Source organism: Pleurodeles waltl, chromosome 6, assembly GCF_031143425.1.
Source record: "Pleurodeles waltl isolate 20211129_DDA chromosome 6, aPleWal1.hap1.20221129, whole genome shotgun sequence".
NCBI classification, from domain to species: domain Eukaryota; kingdom Metazoa; phylum Chordata; class Amphibia; order Caudata; family Salamandridae; genus Pleurodeles; species Pleurodeles waltl.
The window spans coordinates 883053775-883077353 of record NC_090445.1 but is presented as its reverse complement, the minus strand read 5'-3'; the positions used below and the strand labels follow the sequence as shown (position 1 = coordinate 883077353).

Below are 23579 nucleotides of genomic sequence, written 5' to 3'. Positions count from 1 at the left end.
GTGGGTAATTGAGTCGAGTGTTTGGTGAGAATAAGCATGGTCAGTAACTGATAGTGTTTTCTTAGGTGTGCAGAGCATATGCATAGGTTATAAGCTGACATTTCAACTCTGATTGAGTCAGAAACCCATGGAGTAGAAGAAGCTGATCTCTTGGTTGTTTGTCTGGCCGGTCCAAAAGGCTCTGTGTCCCTCAACAGGAAGACTTCGGAAGCCCATCAGGGACCTCCCAGGAAAACCCTATGCCACTGCCTAAGACCCAGGTTTCTTAACTACACATCATCACCAAATCATGCTCCCCATTAACCCTTGCCCATCCCATATTATGCAACTAACTGTCTGTGAAATGTCTCCAGTCTGGCCAACATTTGCATTTCTTATTTCTTATTGAAAACTGCCATCATCCCTATCAAACGGAAAAAGTCCACAGTCACTTCGCTTCTGAAAAAACTGTTGGTTAACCCCTTTATTCTTACCAACTACTATACCATATTACTACTTCCTCTGCCAGAAAATTCTCAGAAAGAGTTATTAACTCACAAAAGGCATAAAATAAAGCTGCAAAAGAAGAGCTGCAAGCCCAGAACCTGAAGGTGCAAAACATGGTTCCATCTCATACAACAAACGTGTAATCCATCTTTAAGGACAGGAAGAGTGATAAAAAGGATCTGAGCTATATGAACTTTTCTGTTCCATCTGCTCTTCAACCTTCATCAACGCTTAACAATATGGAACCAGCTTTGACCAGGGTCCTTAATATGGCCACCGCTCCTTCAAAGTCTACCTTAAGTCAGGTCCTGGATGCAACCAATCCTGCATAAGCAAGCAACTTGCCTCTTGCCTGGTGAATATCTCGCCACAGCTCAGGACTGGATGCAACAAAATCAGTGCAACTTACCAATACTAACTACGATTGCTGAAGAGCAAATAACCTCACAACCTACACTCCCTAAGTTCTCAAGCTCTCAGGTGAATTTCAATATGCCAGAGCCTCCCACTACGCAAGCTCTATTACTCATGACCCCCAATAAAAACAGCCCAATGCGTTCAAATGACGAGCAATCCAGTGTTATGCAACCAATTGTTGAGCAGTCCAGCGAATACGTTGATTATTCAACACTGTCAAACTTGTACTCACGCCACAATTTCAAACTGAAGGCAGCCACTATATCTTGAACTGTTTTAACTTGTTGTAACTCTTTATGGTGCTTCCTAAGCTAGCTATAATAAAATCAGAGGATATTTTGATGTCACAATCAGAATTCTTCCAGGGGATAGAAGTGGAAGAGAATATACAATACTGTCTAGTTGAACCCCTTAATTGGCTAAGCAAATAATGGCAAACAAGCCGACTTTGGAAGAATGGAGCATAGGGATTTGAAAAAAAGGGCCCTCGAAGTATCTGTTTCCACTGAAGAAACAAAACGCCCCTTTAGCTATGCAAACTCAAAAATACAGCATTTTAAAAGGAGTAGAGAATTGTAAACCTAATCTGCCAATCCATAATATCTGCATACCACGATCCTGCAAAACACTCCTGGGCTCCTCTAGGCGAATTTCCCTGGAATCCTCTAAGGAGTTCAATGCGCCAGATTGGAAATGGCTACCATCTGTCTTAACCTGTGGCTTTCATCACTGCTCCTAGCATTCCTAAACGAGTGTCAGAAACAAGGCGTTATCTACAAATTATCTCATGGAATGTAGCTGGCCTGTCTAGGCTCCTTATGGTCATTCCAACCAACCGGCTTCTTACGACTGCTGACACATTTTGTGTTCAAGAACCATGGCTCATGAATCCTCTGGTAATCCCTGGATCTATAGAAATTCATTAGTCAGCGATAAAGAAAAACATTTTTGGAAGGCCATCTGGTGGCCTTTTGACCCATCTTAACATTGGCCTTGACTTAAAAACTAAATTGGTAGACAACAGTGAAATGTTTCAGTCAATTAAACTTGAAGGCAAAAGAAACAAAGATTATGTAATAGGAATTCCATTAATCAACCTATACTTTAATTTCTTTGGATCAGGTAGGCAGGAGAATCGTAGCCTTAGAGGGGGTATTGTGTGATCATCCTGGGTGCATTATAATTCTCTGTGGCGATTTTAATATCAAGAATCTCGGAATGACTGCAGATGACGGTCACTTAGTATATCCAACAACTAAGCTACTGCAAAGCTCCCCTCTCAGACACGGCTCAGAAATAGTCAACTACCTGTTGCATAACTTATGCTCTAGTCTTCCCATCCCAAAGGGAGAAGACCACGTGTCTTTCAATCACCTCTGATAAAGGACAGCAAGCAGCATAGTCGCAGGCTACAAAGACTATGCCTTCAAGAAAAAATCTGCAGTTTAATTCTGAATGCCTGGCACAACTTTAAGCCCTTAAGTAACAACATAAGAAGTTGGTTTGGTCTTTTAAACGCACACAGGTGAAAAAAGAGTGGCTATGAGGTTTATTAAAAAAAAGATGAATCAGGAGGGACCGCAATCTAACATGATCAATTAGGAAAATTGGATATGCCATGTAACCAAGTTGTACTTAACTAACATCTTTTCTCCTGGTAGTTCAGGGAACCAGGGCAGTCAACTACCTCTTGTTACTGCTCCTATGGTCAAGGATGTCTCGACGTGCCTGAAAACAAAGTAAGGGCTTTGGGCACACCAGGGCCCAACGTCATCCCAGCCAAATTGTTCAAAGAAGACATCAACACGTGGCTAGCCACCCTTTTCACTCTGTACAGTGCCTGTCTGCTATCCAAAATGATCCTAAATAGTTGGAGGGGCTCTTTCTTACATCCGATCTACAAGAAAGGGGATAGACAAGATCCAGCAATTTACCGTCTCATAGCTCTCCTTGAACGCTAATCCCTGGTCGAATTTTCTAGGCACTGCATTGCAATCCTTACAAATTAATAAGTCACCTTTAGACTCACTGCTTCCTATGCCATCCACCCTCAAAGCAACTCTGAAGAAGCAGATCAGATTTATTTCCATGACAACAGATTTGGCTAAATTAAATACTTTTCCGGTGGTAGCGGCCCTGATACCATCCTACAAGCCTTGCCCACATCCGCTGACAGAGCAGCCATACTTAAAGTGTGTGGTTGTTAAAGCCTTCTTGTCGTGAATCATGGCTGCAAGGCTGATGGCCTTGATGATTAAAGAGATGAACACAAAATGGCACTCCCTTTCCATGATTACCAATTGCAGGCTTTGCGGGGATAAATTTGAACCGTTTAGCCATCTACACTGCTCCTGCCCGGTTTTGAGAACTGCAAGCTGCACTTTGCTCAAACCTCTCTTTTTAAGCCAAGGCATAAGAATTTGTGCTAAAGCAAGGAACTTGGTTTTTACTATGAAAGAACCTACTGATCTAGCTAAATTTGGAAAATATATTTATCAACTACAAAAACAGCTGGATGCAAGAAGTAAAGTTGGCTAGTCTTTGCTGCATTATGTTTATGTTGCACTTATGCCACTTCAACGTTTGATACCTTGACCACCTAATTAGTTTGTTGCACATAAGTAAAATGCAGCTGCTAAATGATCTGTAAAATGCTCCATATGAGCTATAAAACTTAGACACTGCCCACTTTTACAGGCTGTTGCTCAAGATCTGTTCATTTGATAAGTTTACTTGTATCCGTCCTCTTAATATGATCAGTTTCTTATTTGGTGATTGCCTATGGATGAAGTGTTCTGTATTCTGTTTTTATATGTAAATGTTGTTCTATTTGATCTGATATTTATTGACTTGCTGCAAATTGCTATTATTTGAAGGTTCTGTTTCTCTTGTAAGATTTTAAATATCAATATTATTGATAGTAATAGATAATCCTTGGTACATTTTAAATCATAATGAGTTTTCTCTGCTGCACTCTTTCTTCAGATCTCCCAGTAGCCTTCAATACCATTTCTTATTCTGTGCTTGTCTTAAGTCTGTTTGATTTTGGAATCTGCAGACAGGCTCAGGAATGACTGGTTTTGCTACTCCTTAACTGACAGAACGCAAACTATTAAATGCCCTTCATATCAGTTAGATCTCTTTCCTCCCCAGTGTGGGGTCCCAGTGGCTCTTCTTTAAGCCCAACACGTTTTCATGTTTATACATCTCCCTCTCATTTAGATTATTTAGCTGTAACATCATTTCATAGACGGATGACACACAGATCATCGTGTCTGTCTCCAAGAATTTGGGTACCAAAGAATCTAAATTCTGTCAGTGTATGTAGTAGTGGCAGTTTGAATGAACCAAAACAATTTAAAACCGGCTGGAGATGAAACTAGGATCATTATCTTAGACAAAAATACTTCTGTAGTAACCCACAACCGTGATGGAGAATCATGGCACCCCTTCACAACCCAAAAACGCTAACAAGAATCTTGGTTTTTATTCTGATAATCAACTATCTGTCTCCACATACACCTCTTGTGCTTCAGCTACCTGTTTCCACACACTTTGGGTACTTCACAAAACGTTTCCTCTTTTACTCCTTTCATCCAAGAAAACCATGGCCCAAGCTTTTATTTCATCTCGACTGGAATAAGATAACTCCTTATACTTTGGTATTTCCAATCATCTCTGGCAGCACCTAAAGATTGCTCAGAATGTTGCTGCCGAGACCACACTGAACATCCCTAAAAGAAGTTGAATTAAAGCAAATCTCAAAGCTTTGCATTAGCTTCTGAAGTGTAAATTTATAATCTTTAAAGCCATTTTCTTTACCTGCTTAGCAGTACATAGATTGGGCTGCTTTCCAGCAAGAAAAAATGTGCTTCCAACTCTGCATCTGAGGTAACCTGCCTTTCAGAAATTGACACTCCCCATCATCAGTCTAGAGAAGCAGGCAGACCCTTTTCATTTTCATCATCCAAATTTTGGAACTCCTCCTTCTGCCTAGGCACAATGCCTCCAATTACAATGTTTTCAAGAAAAAGATTAAAACCTGTTTCTTTCAAATGTCTTAGCAATTGGGTTGCTCCATCACTTCTATCATAGATTGAGGTCTTTAGCACAAGGAAACTCTATGGGAGCAGTAGTGCATTTTACCCCATTCTCTCATTATAAATTTATGATTCTCCTAGAATCTATGACCTTACCAATATACCACTGCATCCAAAGAATGTCATCGTCTGCATACTCTAATATATGTGAATAATGTAATTAAGCTCATTATCTTTCATCTGACCCCCAAAGGCTGCAGTGTGCACTGCGTGTGTGTTTTGATGATGCTAATCACAATTGTTTTTCAAAGATTAATAAAAAGTAAAATCATGGGTCCAGTGGTGATCTTATTGCTTTTAGATGAACTGCTTCATGGCAGTTCCTCTGAAGGCACTACAAGGCTGGTGGATGTCCACTGTCCACTAGGCAGCCATTCGCTACATTTGTGTTTGTGCGAGTATGTTTCTGAAAAATACAAAAATAATGAGTTTGCTCTCAGGGTATGTGGGGTCTTTATTTTTTATGTGCCTGTAACCTCCAGGTTTTTTCTGGTGTTGATAGACAGAAAAAAAAAGATATCAGGCAATCTGCTCTAAATAGGAAGGGTGATCTGATGTCCTTACTCTGAAAGCCCCTACTCTGCCAGGTCTTCAGAGCATGCTTTTGGATGGTGGAGTCAGTGGTGGCCGTGCCATCAGAAAACTGACAGTCCTTTCAATTCAGAAAGGACCGATGGTTTGGCTGGCAGGGCACTCAGTCATGTTTGTGGTTAGGTACTCAGGCCACCAAACTTTAAATCAGGCCTTTCATTTTTAATGGCAGCCACAAATCTATTTCCTATAGCTGGCATTTGGGAAGGAAAGACTGTAGAAGACACAATGCATGTCTACTTCGGAATGATTCTCAAACATAATTTAAATGACAGTCCACAAATAGGCCATCTAACATCCAAAGTCATGGCCCACAGAGGTGCTAGGTATTCCCTTCTTATACTGAATGTCTCTAAGGCAAACGTTCCTCTCCACCTCTTAACGTAGTTGAACATCTACTGTATAGGTCTCTATCCTTTTATGATAAGTTGGAGGGGAACATTCTTCACAGGTATTGCACAATGAGGCACACTATCTCAATGCAGGCACTCCGATTAGAATTTGGACTCTTGGCTTTTTATTTAATGGGGATTGCAGACGTTCTAAAATGGGAAACCGGGTTATCTGCACTGACAGTGGCGCTCTGAAAGAACTTGTCAAAATAAAAATTAGTTCATTTTCTGAACAGAAAGACCAACTGCACACTAGTCTAAATGCAGCACTAACAAAGGCTAGATTAAGCCTGGGGTAAGCCTCAGTATACCTCGTTTCCTAAAACCATCACTGCAATGGATGTGGAAATTGGATTGACACATAGGGGGTGATTCTAAGTGTGGCGGGCGGTGGAGGCCGCCCGCCAGACTTCCCCCTCCAAAATACCGCTCCGCGGTCGGAAGACCGCTGAGGGTATTCTGGGTTTTGCACTGGGCTGGCGGGCGACCGCCAAAAGGCCGCCCGCCAGCCCAGTGCAAAACTACCTTCCCACGAGGACGCCGGCTCCGAATGGAGCCGGCGGAGTGCGAAGGTGCGACGGGTGTAGTGGCACCCGTCGCGAATTTCACTGTCTGCAATGCAGACAGTGAAATTCTTTGTGGGGCCCTCTTACGGGGGCCCCTGCAGTGCCCATGCCATTGGCATGGGCACTGCAGGGGCCCCCAGGGGCCCCACGACAACCCATACCGCCATCCTGTTCCTGGCGGGCGAACCGCCAGGAACAGGATGGCGGTATGGGCTGTCAGAATCCCCATGGCGGCGCAGCGAGCTGCGCCGCCATGGAGGATTCAAATGGGCAGTGGAAAACCGGCGGGAGACCGCCGGTTTTCCACTTCTGACCGCGGTCAGAATGCCCAGCGGGGCACCGCCAGCCTGTTGGCGGTGCCCCCGTCATTTTAGCCCTGGCGGTCTTGGACCGCCAGGGTTAGAATGACCCCCATAGTTTCCATTGGTTCCCTTGATCAGGGGGTGCCCTTGATGTCACTCTGGCTATCCAGGGTGTGTGGAAATGCAAAGAATATTTCACAAAACTTTCAGTACTGACAATGACTAAATCAGTAGACCCGCCATTTGTTTAGGGTATAAAGCGAATAGCTTGCTCACATGGCTCTGTGGCTTACACAACAAGACATGCACTAGTTTATTTTCTCAGAATATAGACCCTCTCAGACTGCTGCTATATTGCTGGAAGATGTCTGAGAAGTGGCAGACAATTTTCAGCTGCATTGGAGCTGCATTGGAGCCCCATCATCTTCATGTGTCCCTCTGGAAGGCCACTGACCAGCCTACCTCCACATGCAGGACCTGTCCTCCCAGTACAAGAATCATTGAGCTTGACAACCGTGTTTGCTCAGACAAATAGTAAACGTATTCAGTTCTAGATGAAAAACACCGTGGACTGCAAAGTTTGTAAGCTGAAGAAACTTGCCTGGAGGGTTGACCACGATGAGTACCAGACAGGTCTACAGTATAACGTTTTGCATTGTTTTAAATGTTACTACGGGCTCTCTTCGATGAGATTTCAGTCTGCGAAGATCATTCTTTTAAGTCAAATGACAGCTGAGGTTGATATTTATTTATTCAGTGATTTTGTCAAGGGATACTCTATTTTTGCTGCCTGGATGGGTCCTGTTTTAGCAATTTAAGCCAAACTTTTTCCAGAGACTATGTTGCTACATTTTCAGCTATGCTCAGCCTTGCACAGCCTGCGCCTCGCCTTCTCTCCTGGATTTAGGTCCATTACTCAAATTGTTTCCTCTAACAGTGCAATCATGCTATTGCTAACTGCACACTTGTGCGCATGGCAACTGCCATCATCTATAAACAGCCGCTATTTGCCGAACTGCCCATGCAGACTACATAAGAGCAAAATGTATGCTAATGTCCTATTGAACACTGCTGCAAGAAAAGATTGCAGGTACCATTTGCGACTCTTTTAGCATCTGCGTTCTGGTTTAAATGACCAGACAAATGGTTATCAAAAAAGACACTTCTATTCATAGCTGGTTTAACAAGCATTTTGAATGCAACGGGTCTCGCATTTGCTCGAGTTAGAGCTATTAGCATTGTAAACTCCTAACCGGACTTTTCTCGCCACACAAATTACAAGAAAAAAAACAGTGCAAACGTGCTATGTAAAATGCAGAGTGATCGCTCTGAAATTGAAAACCGAAAAACCGAGTGCAATTGTGCTATGTAAACACCAGCGTGATCGCGCTGCGTGGAAAATAAAAAGCTAAAGTAGTCCGTAAACCATGCTGAAAACATCAAGCCTCGACTGGTTTCAGTAGTTTACCGGTGCTGTGTAGGTTGGCTAAACACCGGAAAAGGCATGCCTTTCACAAATAAAAGCAAGTGGATTTTAAAAGGCAAGTCCATGAACCAATGAAAGTGACCGACGTGACTTGGGCATGGTTAGAAGCCCAAGAGATATTACAGCATAGGATGGAGCGCTTTGCCCACAGATTGTAACTGATCTTCCGCTGTGATAGTTCTGAAGGTTACAGTGGTTTGCACGTGGTGGACCCTCAACCACAATCAGCCGTGCCACTAGGGAAGCGTTATAGAATCTCCATTGGCACAGATATTATGTTAAATGTTTGTTACTCTACTTAAACACTCATTTAACTCACAAATAGCCTCCTGCCGGTCAGCTACCATCCTACTTTCAGAAACGAGTAACTCTCTCTTGGCTGTTAATATTGCCAATTTCTCTGTCCCCCACACTTCAAAATGTATTTTAAACTTTTTGTAAAGCAGCACAGCACTTCTAAGACAAGACACCACACAGAATCGAAAGTTGGGTGCAAATGGTGTTTACACTAATTTCGGGAGAAACCTGTTCTGAGTACACCTGTTTGCTAGGAACCATCAGTACTATTCTATTAAAATTATATGCAATGATTAATTTGTTTTTACTTTACACTTCTTATTTTAAGTATATGGTCACAACATATAGACAGCATGATCTTTTCTTTTTCGCTTCCATTTATTTTGTATCACATACCTTCAATACGTTTTTTTTTAAAAATAGACATCTTACCTTATTGCCAGGGCTAGACCTAGTGGCCTTCCCACTGCATGCGAGATTTATTACAGCTAATGTGCCTTTTACACTTTGGAATGCAGGAATAGAGGTCTGCTGTACATTTGCTGACCTTGTGGGGTTCACAAACTGAATAAATAGATCCTTACTGTTACTGGAGCAAGATTCTGTGAATTCTGCTGAACCAAACTTTTTGAGATGTGATGGATTTGTACATCTGTCTCAGCTCAAAATTATCCTCAGGTCCCAACATGGTTACTGTTTCTGCACAATGACTGATTTTTAGCCTGAGAATAATCCACCAACCCTTTTGTTTTCCAATGGTTCTGATATCAGTGATATTCACCTCCTCCAATAATGAGTCACCTGCACGCCACCACTCAACTCATGAAAGGCCAAAAAAATGTAGCCAAGAGTTTTGACGTCAGTTATAGTCACCTCCAATAATACATGTGCTACATGTCACCACTCGACTCATGAAAGGCCAAAAAAAATGTATCCGCCAGACACTATGCTCAAAGGAATTTCACTATCTATCACCAATAGCTTCCATAATCTTCATAACCTGTGCTTTTCAACCCATACCCTGGCTGTCTTATAAACTCACCATCAGGAGGTCAGTACAACCCTTAAAAGCCATAACATGGCAGTGCTGTGAAATGGCCAGGAAACAATCCTTTTCAAGGTGTGTACTGAGGCTCTGAGTAAAGTTCTACCACATATTTGACACACGTCTTGACTTCTGCATATCTGCAGAGATCAATTTGCCACTGATTATAAACAATGTCAAACCTGTATCAGCCTCTGAGCCCAACGACAACTGAACCTCCTCTCCACTTCAACATAAACCAGAATATTTCTTTACCAGCTACAATGTATGGTGCTCCATTGGTATTCAGCTCTTCTGGCACTTTATAGGTACTCACCCATGCAAATTGTTCCTTTCTGAAAAAAATGTAAGCTGAACAACCTTACGTATTTCTTGTGTTGTAACATACTATTGGTGAAGTGCCCTATCCCTGTTCTGGGAAAATTCATATTATAAATACATTTAAAACTGGTAACTAAATTGACATGACTCGAGAAACCACATTGGATTTCAAGGCAACACAAACCTGGCTCTCTGCTACCTCACAAGATTTCAGGTCTGACACCATTTGAATGAAACAAAAAGAGTTAATAAACACCACCTACCATTTGCACAGCGAAATCTTACCAGAACAATATTAAAATATAATTTATGTAAGATGACTGTATAATGTTGCACCTCAATAAATTAAGTGAATAGTACTTTTTCCACAGTGTTCCTTGAGCGTGAAACTCTCTGAACTGTCAAACTCCTCTTCGGTGTTTAATCCTTTTTGTTTTCTTGTTTCTGTGTCATTTTTACGATTTGTGGCGTCTCCATCCAGAATGCATTCTTCAAGTATTTGTTCATTATTTATTGGTGGACTCTCTATTGCATTCAGTGTTGCATGATTTGCTTCTACAGCTAAAAGATTGAATTCCAAGAAGCCTAATCGAGGCAACTTTTTAATCCTTGGATAATAGAAGGAGTTGGCAGGGTGTGAAGGGGTCGTGGCTGTGATCTGGGAAACTGCCTCTTGAGGTTCAGTTTCAAAATTTGGGGATGAAAATGTGAACCCACTGTCTGTCCCAGCATCCCATGGATAGAGATCAAGCAGCTTTCTGGTCCTCCACGTGCTGTTTTCACATAAATTAAGAGAACTCACACCAACAAACCAATCAGGACTTGGAACAATCCTCACAATGATTGAAACCTAGGCATAAAATCAAAACATGATAAAGTGTTACTTTTTACAAAAGTGCAAACTGAAAATATAAATGAAAACACCAATTATGTGTGCTGGTCTGTACTCACAAAAGGGTGTGATGGTTCCATGGTTACAATGGTGGTGGTATTTCCTTCTCCAGATGGGATTTGGTCAGCCTGGAATGGGATCCGTACTTTGCCTTCGGCTGCCTCCAGTTCTTCGATCAGCTGTTGTGGCTTTCCATTTTCAACAAACATCCTGACCCCCGGTGAGACCAAAGAGCCATTAGCCCAAAGGACAAAATCGAATTTGTGGGTACAACCTATGAAACAAAAACAGATGACAATCTTGATTGAAATGATCCTGATGATAAGCAGAACAGGCACTCTAGACAGTGAAATATGAACATGTAATGAAGAAAGTGTAATACATGTCTCAAGAAAGCTTATGTCCTACATAACAATATTGTAGTTCTTAATTCCTATATAGACATCAATTGATGTCTGTTAGTGCAGCCATCTAAGCTGACTATGGGGGTCATTCTGACCGCGGCGGACGGCGGTCGCCGCCCGCCACGCGGTTCCCGCCGAAAGACCGCTCCGCGGCGGTCATTCTGGCTTTCCCACTGGGCTGGCGGGTGACCGCCGAAAGTCCGCCCACCAGAACAGCGGGAAACACCCTTCCCACGAGGACGCCGGCTCAGAATTGAGCCGGCGGTGTGGGAAGGTGCGACGGGTGCAGTTGCACCCGTCGCGAATTTCAGTGTCTGCTAGGCAGACACTGAAATTCTTTTTGGGGCCCTCTTACGGGGGCCCCTGCAGTGCCCATGCCATTGGCATGGGCACTGCAGGGGCCCCCAGGGGCCCCGCAGCACCCCCTACCGCCATCCTGTTCCCGGCGGGAGAACCGCCAGGAACTGGATGGCGATAGGGGGTGTCAGAATCCCCATGGCGGCGGAGCGCGCTCCGCCGCCATGGAGGATTCTCAAGGGCAGCGGAAAGTCGGCGGGACACCGCCGACTTTCCGTTTCTGGCCGCGGCTGAACCGCCGCGGTCAGAATGCCCAGCGGTGCACCGCCAGCCTGTTGGCGGTGCTACCGCCGACCTCCGCCATGGCGGTAATTACCGCCAGGGTCAGAATGACCCCCTATATCCTGTTGCACCTAAGGGGCTCCTCCGAGTGTGATGTCTACAAACTGAAGAGCTTTCTCTTCATGTCTGAGAACTAGATGGTATTACCCAGTCTCAAACATAACCTTTGACGTCCTCTTGTTTGCCTCGGAAGGGGTGGCTCGTGATGCTCCTAGTACTCCTGTCTCTGGGATGATGGCATTACCTCACCCATTACCTCACCTTGGGTGAGTCAGCATACTCCCTTGGTCTCAAAAACTGTCCCTGTGACTCCAAGCAAATAGAAATACACCAATAGAAGTCTGATGTCTTCAGAAAGTACTTTCTTCTTCATAAATCATTCAACCCCCCTAAACACCTTCGTCACACATAGAGAACAGACAGGCCATACATGCAATGATCCTCAAAGACCGAACTATATTCAGAACCGAACAAATTATAGCAATGGTGTAGGCAGAGCCAACCCCTTATTCGGATAGCACCCTGGGCTGAAAGAAATGTGGTGCCGTCGCTTCTGCTGGTGAATAAAATGAGGCAGCAGGCCAGTGAGTGGCCTTCAGTGAGTGGCCTCCAGTGACTGGCTTTCAATGAGTGGCCTCTGAACACAAACGTCCTGACACCTTTACCCAATTGTTTGATTGGCTCACAGCCTAGCTCCATCATGCCGGTGCCAAGTTGTTGGTGGGGTGGATCGGGCTGTTGGTGCGTGGCCGTAATTCATGAAAGGGAGACAGGAAGGGAAGGAAAGGGGGATTTAAAGGGAAAATCAAAACTGTATCTGCAAAAGTAAAAATAAAAAAACTGATTAAAAGCAGTTTAGTCTGAATCATTAGAGCCAAGTGAATGGGGCACTGCTGTTTGGAGGGCCTTAATGAAGAGAGCTCCGTGCATGCTCTGAAGGTTGGAGCCCTGGGCCATTCCAAAAGTCAACTCTGGCTATAGTACGGACTGCAACTGGAGGCTTGGATTAAATGCACACTAAACTGGCGGACCTATGGAACCATTATACTCCAGTGGCTTCCTTGCCTTGCTATGGAACTGAGTACTCCCGAAAGCTCTCATGACCAGTTTGCAAATGCAGCAAATATCTGGCTTCAATTGATATCACAAGAGTCTAGAAACCCCAGACCTTGATTCACCTGAAGTTCCGAAGTTCCGAACCCCCAATCTGCATCTCAAGCCCCCATTGATGTTCTTACCAGAGGTCTTGAAAATGCTCAAATGTTCATTGATCATCACATTTAGTGCTGCCCCTTGACCAGCTTATGGATACCAACTGCTGCCAAACACGTCCTTACACCTGACTGTAGGTAACCAATGGGATGGGTATAAATTGTTGTGTACTGTATGTCTACCCCAGTGCAAACCTCTGTACTCTCACATCTGTAAATGTATAAAATAAATGAATAAACTAACGACCTAGTACATAACCTTGCTTATTACTTATGTAAAATATCCATACAAATATATTGCTCTGACCTACCATACCCATGGGTGATGTGCTTATCAAGCTAGTATTTATATTTATTCAATAAGTCGTGGTCCTATTTAGAGTGAATAAGGCCCAAAGGTATCAGAGCACTTTTCATGAACATTGACAGATATTGTAACAAGCAAATAAAATTTGTCAATGAACAAAAATTGACAATAATCAATGTTTAAACATAGAAACTTAAACAAATAGTAATTGAAGGAGGATTAATTTAGTATGTATTTTTTCAGCTGGGAGATGTTTTTAGCTTTTCTTGAATGTTTTGAAGAAGGGATCAGGGTGTATTTCAGCAGGTATCGAGTTCCAGACTTTGGGAGCATTTTTCCAAGAAGGCACAGGAGATAGTTCTTTGTTTTTTGAATCTTGGTGGTTCCAAGAGAAGACATTCAGCGCTTATGAGGCAGCATCTGCCCCCAAACAGGATGCATTTTGTGACACAGTGCTGGTCTTTTTATATAATGCAGGCAAATTTGAAGAAGCTTTTGGCATAGTTGTGGATAATCAGAACCGGCATGATAAGAAAACACCTTTTCCGTGCCACCAATTGAGCTACTGCATACAGTGTGGCTTTCATAGGCACTAGATGTTTTTTGGTGACACTCCTGAAACATGTTGCATAGTCCAATCTAGAGACGGCTACTAACTGTACTGTGTTTTTTTAAGTTTGGTTGCAGAATGAAAGCTTTGATGGTTTTGAGACATTTGAGATGGTATTGAACATTTTTATTTCAGGTGTTTATGTGGTATTGTAGATTCAGATTCTTATGAAGGGTGATTTCGATTGATTTCTTGCAATCAATGATTTCTGGGTTACAGTAGAGAATATTGAGATCGTTAACAAGCCAGTCTGTACAGAGACAAGTTGTGTGGGGAGAAGGGAGGAAGATGATGATGAATTTTGTCTTCAGTGTGTTAAGCTTCAAATGGTTGAAGTATAACCAGGTTTGGATACAGTTGTAGTACATTACATAGAGATCAAGCTTTTCGGTACAGTTTGTAGTGAAATATGTGTTTGACCACTGACTTTGTGTTGCACCTCTTTGCACCTTGATTAGCTGTCCAGTGTTCAACAGTTGCAGACTACATTTTGTATTCAGTTTAGCTGCCTATTGACTTTATCTTAGCATTAGACCCTGCCATGTTAAACCTGTTCGTACTTTTCCACATTGTAGACTGTGCTTGTTTTCGTGTTTTTTCTCGCCAAGGGCTTTGGTTGATTAGGATGTATTCAGACGGCAGGGAACGGCCTTGTTTTGATTTGACATCTTGGGATTGTGGCCAAACCCCAACGTGTTATTTTCAAAGCAGACCTAAACTACCCAGCATGTTTGAATTCTTAAATGAGAGTTTTTTTTCCAGAAAGTTCCTTTTGGTTCTTTAAGATATAAAAAGACCCAGTGCGACAGCTAGAGTGAGAGTGGCTTCAATCAGGATTCTTGACGTCGGATGCCTGATATCTGTCCTGTGAGGGTGGTAATCTCTTTCTCACAGTCGAAGGGGGTCATAGTCTTGCTGGCATGAGAAAGATGAAGAGCTTGGTGGGCCCTACGGTGATGAATTTTTACTTCATTATTTGCTTTACATAATATAATATATATTCATATCTTTGCTGTGTATATTGCAGTGGAAAATCATTTTGGTATATTTTCCTTTCATTGCTGTGACTATTTTTAAACATTTGATTTAAACATGCTAATCTCCTTTTTAGGAACCTCATGATGAAATAATAATAAATGTCTTCTTTGAACTGAGAAGTGCATTCCAGAGATTTTTGTCAGCTTGGTCATTAGTGAAAGCAAAACACAGTTATATATCATCAGCTTGAAGATAGTAGAAGAGATTGGATTTTTTTAGAATCATTGTCAGTTGTTCAATGTACAAGTTGAAGAGAGTTGGAGATAGGGCGGATCCTTGAGGGACATTGTGGATTACAGGGATAGGATTAGATAAAGAACAGGCCAAATTAATTTAGTGAGAGTGGTAATCAAGATAGGAGTAGAACCAGTTTGAGGTTGTTCTCCTTATTGCCATTCTTTCTTCAAGTACGTGAAGCAGGACATTGTGACTGATCACGCCAAGTGGCACCAATAGGACCAGGACTAGTAGTAGACAGAAGCCTCCTCTGTCAAGGAGACAGACAGTGTCATCTACAATCTGTACCATGGCTTTTTCTGTTGTACTTGCGGAGTCTAAAACCGGATTCATAGTTGTAAAGTTGGCTATGGTCTTCTATGAAGTGCTCCAGTTAGGTAGAGACACCACTTTCAACAGTGTTTGCCACAAAAGGTAAGTTGGTGATTGGGCATACATTGTTCAGGGCTTCTGGATCATGGCCAGGGTTTTTCAAACATGAGGGAACATGTCCTGTTTTTAGACACTCTAGAACGTCACCATGGATGTGTTGATTAAGTCGGTTCAGTATGGAGCGATGTGGGTGCTGACCATTCTTTTTAGAGTTGATGGGTTCAGATCTGTTAAGACAGAAGCTGTGTTTTTGTTGGCTATTATTTATATTGATTTCAGAGTCACTGATTATCTTGAAATCACTTCAGGTTGCATCGTTTTTTGAGGTATAGTAAGAGTATGGTCATTCATAGCATTGGAGGGGAGTGCCTGCATCTGTAAGATTCACACTACATCAAATACCCAAAACAAATAATAAGGAACGAAATCCAGAACACATGAATAAGAGTTGGCTTGGGCGAAATTTAAATTACACCAATGTAATTTGTGTAATTTCTGAAATTTTGAGTTACACTTGTCATGCAAGATTTCCCAATTATGCCATTGCACCACTTTGCATAATGAGCTATTCATAGTGAAAATTTACAGAACAGCAGAACATGCACGACTATTGTTTGCGGTGCTATTGTTTTTTCCACTTTTTGTAGGGCAAAATGCATAAAAATTGATGGGGACACACTTTGAGTTAAAATTTAGCACAAAATATTGGATTTGTAAATTTACACTTAATGATATATAATTATGCTGAAATGTCACGTAGTTACATAAAAGTAATTTGTGCAAATTTTGTGCAGCCCTAAATAAGAGTATCAATAAAGCAGACTGAATGCCAGGGTCAGACCGTTAAAATCAAGACTTTTCATTATCATAATATTGGAGATATACATGTGAGTCAGTTTATTTTGATTAGGCTGATCTGCCCCCAAGGGGGGCAGAAACCACTAGGCACCGGGGATTTTTTTTTTTGGCTCTAGGGGGAGCGACCCCGTAGGCAAGGGTCGCTCCCGGGGGGGTTGAGGGCCAAATTTATTGTAGGCCATTTCTGCCCCCCTGGGGGCAGATCGGCCTATTGTTATTAGGCCGATCTGCCCCCGGGGGGACAGAAACCTCTAGGCGCCAGGGCAAATTTTTTTTTTGTGTGTTTTTTTTTTGTTTCTTTGTTTTTTTAGAGATGGGGAGCGACCCATTAGGCAAGGGTCGCTCCCATGGAGGCAAATTGTATTTAGACCATTTCTGCCCCCCTTGGTGGCAGATTGGCCGATTTTTTATTTGGCGCCAATGTCACGCAGGGGGAGCGACCCCGTAGGCAAGGGTCGCTCCGGGGGGGGGGGGTGGGGGGGCAAATTTATTTTAGACCATTTCGGCCTTTTGTTATTAGGCCAATCTTCCCCCAGGGGGGGCAGAAACCTCTAGGCGCCAGGGCAAATTTTGTTTGTGTTTTTTTTTTGTTTGTTTGGTTTTTTAGAGATGGGGAGTGACCTCTTAGGCAAGGGTCGCTCCCCTGGGGGGCAAATTGGCCGATTTTAGGTCAATCTGCCCCCAAGTGGGCAGAAACCACTAGGCACTGGGGATTTTTTTTTTGGCGCCAATGTTACGCAGGGGGAGCGACCCCGTAGGCAAGGGTCGCTCCCGGGGGGGGGGGTGGGAATTTATTTTAGGCCATTTCTGCCCCCCTCGGGGCAGATCAGCCTATTGTCATTAGGCCGATCTGCCCCCGGGGGGCAGAAACCTCTAGGCGCCAGGGCAAATTTTTTTGTTTGTGTTTTTTTTTTTTTTGAGATGGGGAGTGACCCATTAGGCAAGGGTCGCTCCTCTGGGGGGCAAATTGTATTTAGACCATATCTGCTTTAGGTCAATCTGCCCCTAAGGGGGCAGAAATCACTAGGCACCGGGGATTTTTTGTTTTTTTTTGTTTTACAGATGGGGAGCGACCCCTTGGACAAGGGTCGCTCCCCTGGAGGGGAAAATTGTATTTAGGCCATTTCAGATCGGCCGTTTTTGCTACGCCAATCTGCCCCCAAGGGGGGCAGAAACCACTAGGCAACGGGGATTTTTTTTTGGGCTCCAAAGTCACGTAGGGGGAGCAACCCCGTAGGCAAGGGTCGCTCCCAGGGGGGTTGAGGGAGCAAATTTATTTTAGGCCATTTCTGCCCCCCTGGGGGCAGATCGGCCTATTGTTATTAGGCCGATCTGCCCCTGGGGGGGCAGAAACCTCTAGGTGCCAGGGCAAATTGTTTTGTTTGTGTTTTTTTTTTGTTTGTTTGTTTTTTTAGAGATGGGGAGTTACCCACTAGGCAAGGGTAGCTCCCCTGGGGGGCAAATTGTATTTAGACCATTTCTGCCCCCCTTGGGGGCAGATTGGCTGATTTTAGGTCAATCTGCCCCCAAGGGGGCAGAAACCACTAGGCACCGGGGATTTTTTTTTGTGTCGCCAATGTCACGCAGGGGGAGCGACCCCGTAGGCAAGGGTCGCTCCCGGGGGGAGGCGGGGGGCAAAATTTATTTTAGGCCATTTCTGCCCCCCTGGGGGCAGATCGGCCTATTGTTATTAGGCCGATCTGCACCCGGGGGGGCAGAAACCTCTAGGTGCCAGGGCAAATTTATTATTATTGTTTTTTTGTTTGTTTGTTTTTTTAGAGATGGGGAGCGACCCATTAGGCAAGGGTCGCTCCCCTGGGGGGCAAATTGTATTTAGACCATTTCTGCCCCCCTTGGGGGCAGATTGGCCGATTTTAGGTCAATCTGCCCCCAAGGGGGCAGAAACCACTAGGCACCGGGGATTTGTTTTTGTGTCGCCAATGTCACGCAGGGGGAGCGACCCCGTAGGCAAGGGTCGCTCCCGGGGGGGGGTGGGGGGCCAACTTTATTTTAGGCCATTTCTGCCCCCCCTGGGAGCAGATCGGCCTATTATTAGGCCGATCTGCCCCCAGGGGGGGCAGAAACCTCTAGGCGCCAGGGCAAACATTTTTTTGTGTTTTCTTGTTTTTTTAGAGATGGGGAGTGACCCATTAGCCAATTGTATTTAGACCATTTCTGCCCCCCTTGGGGGCAGATTGGCCGATTTTAGGTCAATCTTCCCCCAAGTGGGCAGAAACCACTAGGCACCGGGGATTTTTTCTTTGGCGCCAATGTCACGCGGGGGAGCGATCCCGTAGGCAAGGGTCGCTCCCTGGGGGGGGGTTTGGTGGGGCAAATTTATTTTAGGCCATTTCTGCCCCCCCTGGGGCCGGCTGAGCTAGAGGCCAAAATCCACAGGTAGGCACTTTGCAAAAAACACCTCTGTTTTCTGTGAAAAAATGTGATGTGTCCACGTTGTGTTTTGGGCCATTTCCTTTCGTGGGCGCTAGGCCTACCCACACAAGTGAGGTACCATTTTTATCGAGAGACTTAGGGGAACGCTGGGTGGAAGGAAATTTGTGACTCCTCTCAGATTCCAGAACTTTCTGTCACCGAAATGAGAGGAAAAAATGTTTTTTTGGCCACATTTTGAGGTTTACAAAGGATTCTGGGTAACAGAACCAGGTCAGAGCCCCACAAGTCACCCCATCTTGGATTCCCCTGGGTTTCTAGTTTTCAAAAATGCGCTGGTTTGCTAGGTTTCCCCAGGTGCCGGCTGAGCTAGAGGCCAAAATCCACAGGTAGGCACTGTTTTCCATGAAAAAATGTGATGTGTCCACGTTGTGTTTTGGGCCATTTCCTTTCGTGGGCGCTAGGCCTACCCACACAAGTGAGGTACCATTTTTATCGGGAGACTTGGGGGAACGCTGGGTTGAAGGAAATTTATGGCTCCTCTCAGATTCCACAACTTTCTGTCACCAAAATGTGAGGAAAATGTGTTTTTTTAGCCAAATTTTGAGGTTTGCAAAGGATTCTGGGTACCAGAACCTGGTCAGAGCCCCACAAGTCACCCCATCTTGGATTCCCCTAGGTCTCTAGTTTTCAAAAATGCACAGGTTTGGTAGGTTTCCCTAGTTGCCGGCTGAGCTAGAGGCCAAAATCTACAGGTAGGCACTTTGCAAAAAACACCTCTGTTTTCTTTCAAACAATGTGATGTGTCCACGTTGCGTTTTGGGGCATTTCCTGTCGTGGGCGCAAGGCCTACCCACACAAGTGAGGTATAATTTTCATCGGGAGACATGGGGGAACGCTGGGTGGAATGAAATTTGTGGCTCCTCTCTGATTCCAGAACTTTCTGTCACCAAAATGTGAGGAAAATGTGTTTTTTTAGCCAAAAATTGAGGTTTGCAAAGGATTCTGGGTAACAGAACCTGGTCAGAGCCCCACAAGTCACCCCATCTTGGATTCCCCTAGGTCTCTAGTTTTCAAAAATGCACAGATTTGGTAGGTTTCCCTAGGTGCCGGCTGAGCTAGAGGCCAAAATCTACAGGTAGGCACTTTGCAAAAAACACCGCTGTTTTCTTTAAAAAAAATTGATGTGTCCACGTTGCGTTTTGGGGCATTTCCTGTCGCGGGCGCTAGGCCTACCCACACAAGTGAGGTATCATTTTTATCGGGAGACTTGGGGGAACGCTGGGTGGAAGGAAATTTGTGGCTCCTCTCTGATTCCAGAACTTTCCGTCACCAAAATGTGAGGAAAATGTGTTTTTTTAGCCAAATTTTGAGGTTTGCAAAGGATTCTGGGTAACAGAACCTGGTCAGAGCCCCACAAGTCACCCCATCTTTGATTCCCCTAGGTCTCTAGTTTTCAAAAATGCACAGGTTTGGTAGGTTTCCCTAGGTGCCGGCTGAGCTAGAGGCCAAAATCTACAGGTAGGCACTTTGCAAAAAACACCTCTGTTTTCTTTAAAAAAATGTGATGTGTCCACGTTGCGTTTTGGGGCATTTCCTGCTGCGGGCGCTAGGCCTACCCACACAAGTGAGGTGTAATTTTTATCGGGAGACTTGGGGGAACATAGATTAGCAAAACAAGTGTTATTGCCTCTTGTCATTCTCTACATTTTTTCCTTCCAAATATAAGAGAGTGTGTAAAAAAGACGTCTATTTGAGAAATGCCCTGTAATTCACATGCTAGTATGGTCACCCCGGAATTCAGAGATGTGCAAATAACCACTGCTCCTCAACACCTTATCTTGTGCCCATTTTGGAAATACAAAGGTTTTCTTGATAGCTATTTTTCACTCTTTATATTTCAGCAAATGAATTGCTGTATACCCGGTATAGAATGGAAACGCACTGCAGGGTGCAGCTCATTTATTGGAGCTAGGTACCTAGGGTTCTTGATGAACCTAGAAACCCTATATATCCCCGCAACCAGAGGAGTCCAGCAGACGTAATGGTATATTGCTTTTGAAAATCTGACATTGCAGGAAAAGGTTACAGAGTAAAACGGAGAGAAAAAATGCTGTTTTTTTCACCTCCATTTCAATATTTTTCTTTTTCAGTTGTTATTTTCTGTAGGAAACCCTTGTAGGATCTACACAAATGACCCCTTGCTGAATTCAGAATTTTATCTACTTTTCAGAAATGTTTAGGTTTCTGGGATCCAGCATTGGTTTCATGCCCATTTCTGTCACTGACTGGAAGGAGGCTGAAAGCACAAAAAATTGTAAAAATGGGGTATGTCCCAGTAAAATGCCAAATTTGTGTTGAAAAATTGGGTTTTCTGATTCAAGTCTGCCTGTTCCTGAAAGCTGGGAAGCAGGTGATTTTAGCACTGCAAACCCTTTGTTGATGCCATTTTCAGGGAAAAAAACCACAAGCCTTCTTCTGCAGCCAGTTTTTCCCATTTGTTTTTAAAAAACGACATTTTCACTGTATTTTGGCTAATTTCTTGGCCTCCTTCAGGGGAACCCACAAAGTCTGGGTACCTCTAGAATCCCTAGGATGTTGGAAAAAAAGGACGCAAATTTGGCTTGGCTAGCTTATGTGGACAAAACGTTATGAGGGCCTAAGCGCAAACTGCCCCAAATAGCCAAAAAAAGGCCTGGCACAGGAGGGGGAAAAGGCCTGGCAGAGAAGGGGTTAAAAAGAGGTTCATTGCACTCTGTTAAGGCAGTTTAAAAAGGTGTAAGTTTTACCCCACAAGGAAAAGTAGAATCAACAGGCTGTCATTTGTGTAATAAAATCAATAAAATATATCTATGGTTGTTAGCACTATTATTGGTAATTAGCACTTGATTTGCATGCAATCTGCCATTTGTAAGGAATCCCAGCACCTTTTTATCACCCAGGATGTGACGTTCCCAACCTTTACTGCAAGGAGCAAAGATAGGAGAATAATTTGTACGTTGGTTGGTGACTATACAGGAAATTAATTTTACTATGCTCTTAACCAGAATTGATCCACTAAAATCAATCAAATTGAATAGCTGCTGATTTACAAGGTACAGTTATTTTTGCGTGAATAAATGTTAGGTCTGCAGCGCTAACTTGTGTGCATGCCAAAGGAGACTCTCCTTGCGCATGCCGATTCCTGTCTTCAGCCACAACAAGGCAGCTGTGCAACCAGTACTTAAATAACCTCCATATTCACTATGGAGGGCACTCATGTCAGGTGAACATCATGGCAATCCAAAAGATCTATCATTTTATAATTATTTGGGGCTGTATGATCCCTATTTTGTGGGGTCGGTGTTATGATACTCCATTTTCCTAACTTTAGTATGGCTGCACCTTGGTTTACAGCAGAAATGACAGGCTGGCAAAAAGTACAGCAAGTCAGAACAGGTCATAGAAGAAGGTAAGCAGGAAATCCAAATCCATCTGTGCCGGGATCCTTGGTTATTTAACTGCAAGTTTTATTTCCCAGTTTGTTTTGTTGATCGAACTAAAATCTATGTTTTATTTCATCTTCTCCTCATCAAAACCTGCTGTTCGGTTTTATTTAGTTGTACCACATGATGATAATGTCACACGTGGTTTCTAGGGGATTCAATTTATACAAATTGAAGAGTTAATCTGTCCATTCTTTTTCAATTGCTGGATTACCTGTACATTCTTAGTCTTTTCCCTTAAAGGATCCAAAATTCTTTTGGGCTTTTTTCAGTGCAACATACATAATTGAGGACAGAACTGCTCAGTTTCCAGAGATTTCCTCTTTCCTATGGAAGATCTAAAATATTCTTGTATTTTGAGCATTACTTTGTGTTTGGCTAGATCTTGCTTATGTGGCCAGCTAATTATTTTTATCGAGTCATATTTCAGTAAGGTTTTTAACTATATATATATATCTTGTTCTTAGTCCTTTTTATTTCTTTGTTGTTCCAATTTTTACGTTAATTTATCGAGTCTAATTTCAGTAAAGTTTTTAACTATATATATATCTTGTTCTTAGTCCTTTATATTTCTTTGTTGTTCCAATTTTCACGTTAAATATAATAATTAGGCAATATGAATTTTTATTCCTTTTTATACTGTGACTCTAATTTGTTATCACATGATTTAGCTTTGTTGGAAAGCAGGGCTACATGGTGTGCTTTTGTTTTTATTCGTTTGGTTGTATTTTGCTTTGGAGTGATTTTATTTCCCCATGTTTTTGTTTTAGATGTCTACAACACTTTGTTCGAGGTTTTAGGTGAATCTTCATTCGTCAAATCCCCAACTGTTAAGTGTGCTACTAGATCATATTGTTCAACAGATTGTAAAGAGTTGTGCATCTATTTAAATTATAATACATGATGCACAATCTACCTGGAATGGGTGGGATGGAATTGATGGTAATCTTCTGAACTTGCACAGTTTTATAGTTAGAAATGGGGTCTTTGGTTGGCAGTCAGGTTACCCCCTGTCCAAGCAAGGACCATCACTCTAGTCAGAGTAAAGGAGAATCACCCTTAGCTAACCCCCGCTCACCCCCTTGGTAGCTTGGCACAAGCAGGCAGGCTGAACTTCAGAGTCTAGGTGTAA

The 23579-nt window shown here is 43.2% G+C and overlaps 1 protein-coding gene across 1 annotated transcript in view; it reads right to left on the bottom strand.

Annotated features, from left to right (window-relative positions):
• Nucleotides 1-23579, bottom strand: part of LOC138300374 (spondin-2-like) — a 79811-nt gene that overhangs the window by 17931 nt on the left and 38301 nt on the right. The window contains exons 2-3 of the mRNA XM_069239668.1: nucleotides 10955-11169; nucleotides 10364-10853 (exon numbers count right to left, since the gene is read on the bottom strand). Coding sequence (XP_069095769.1) covers nucleotides 10364-10853; nucleotides 10955-11169 — 705 coding nt within the window. The remainder of the gene's footprint in view (nucleotides 1-10363; nucleotides 10854-10954; nucleotides 11170-23579) is intronic.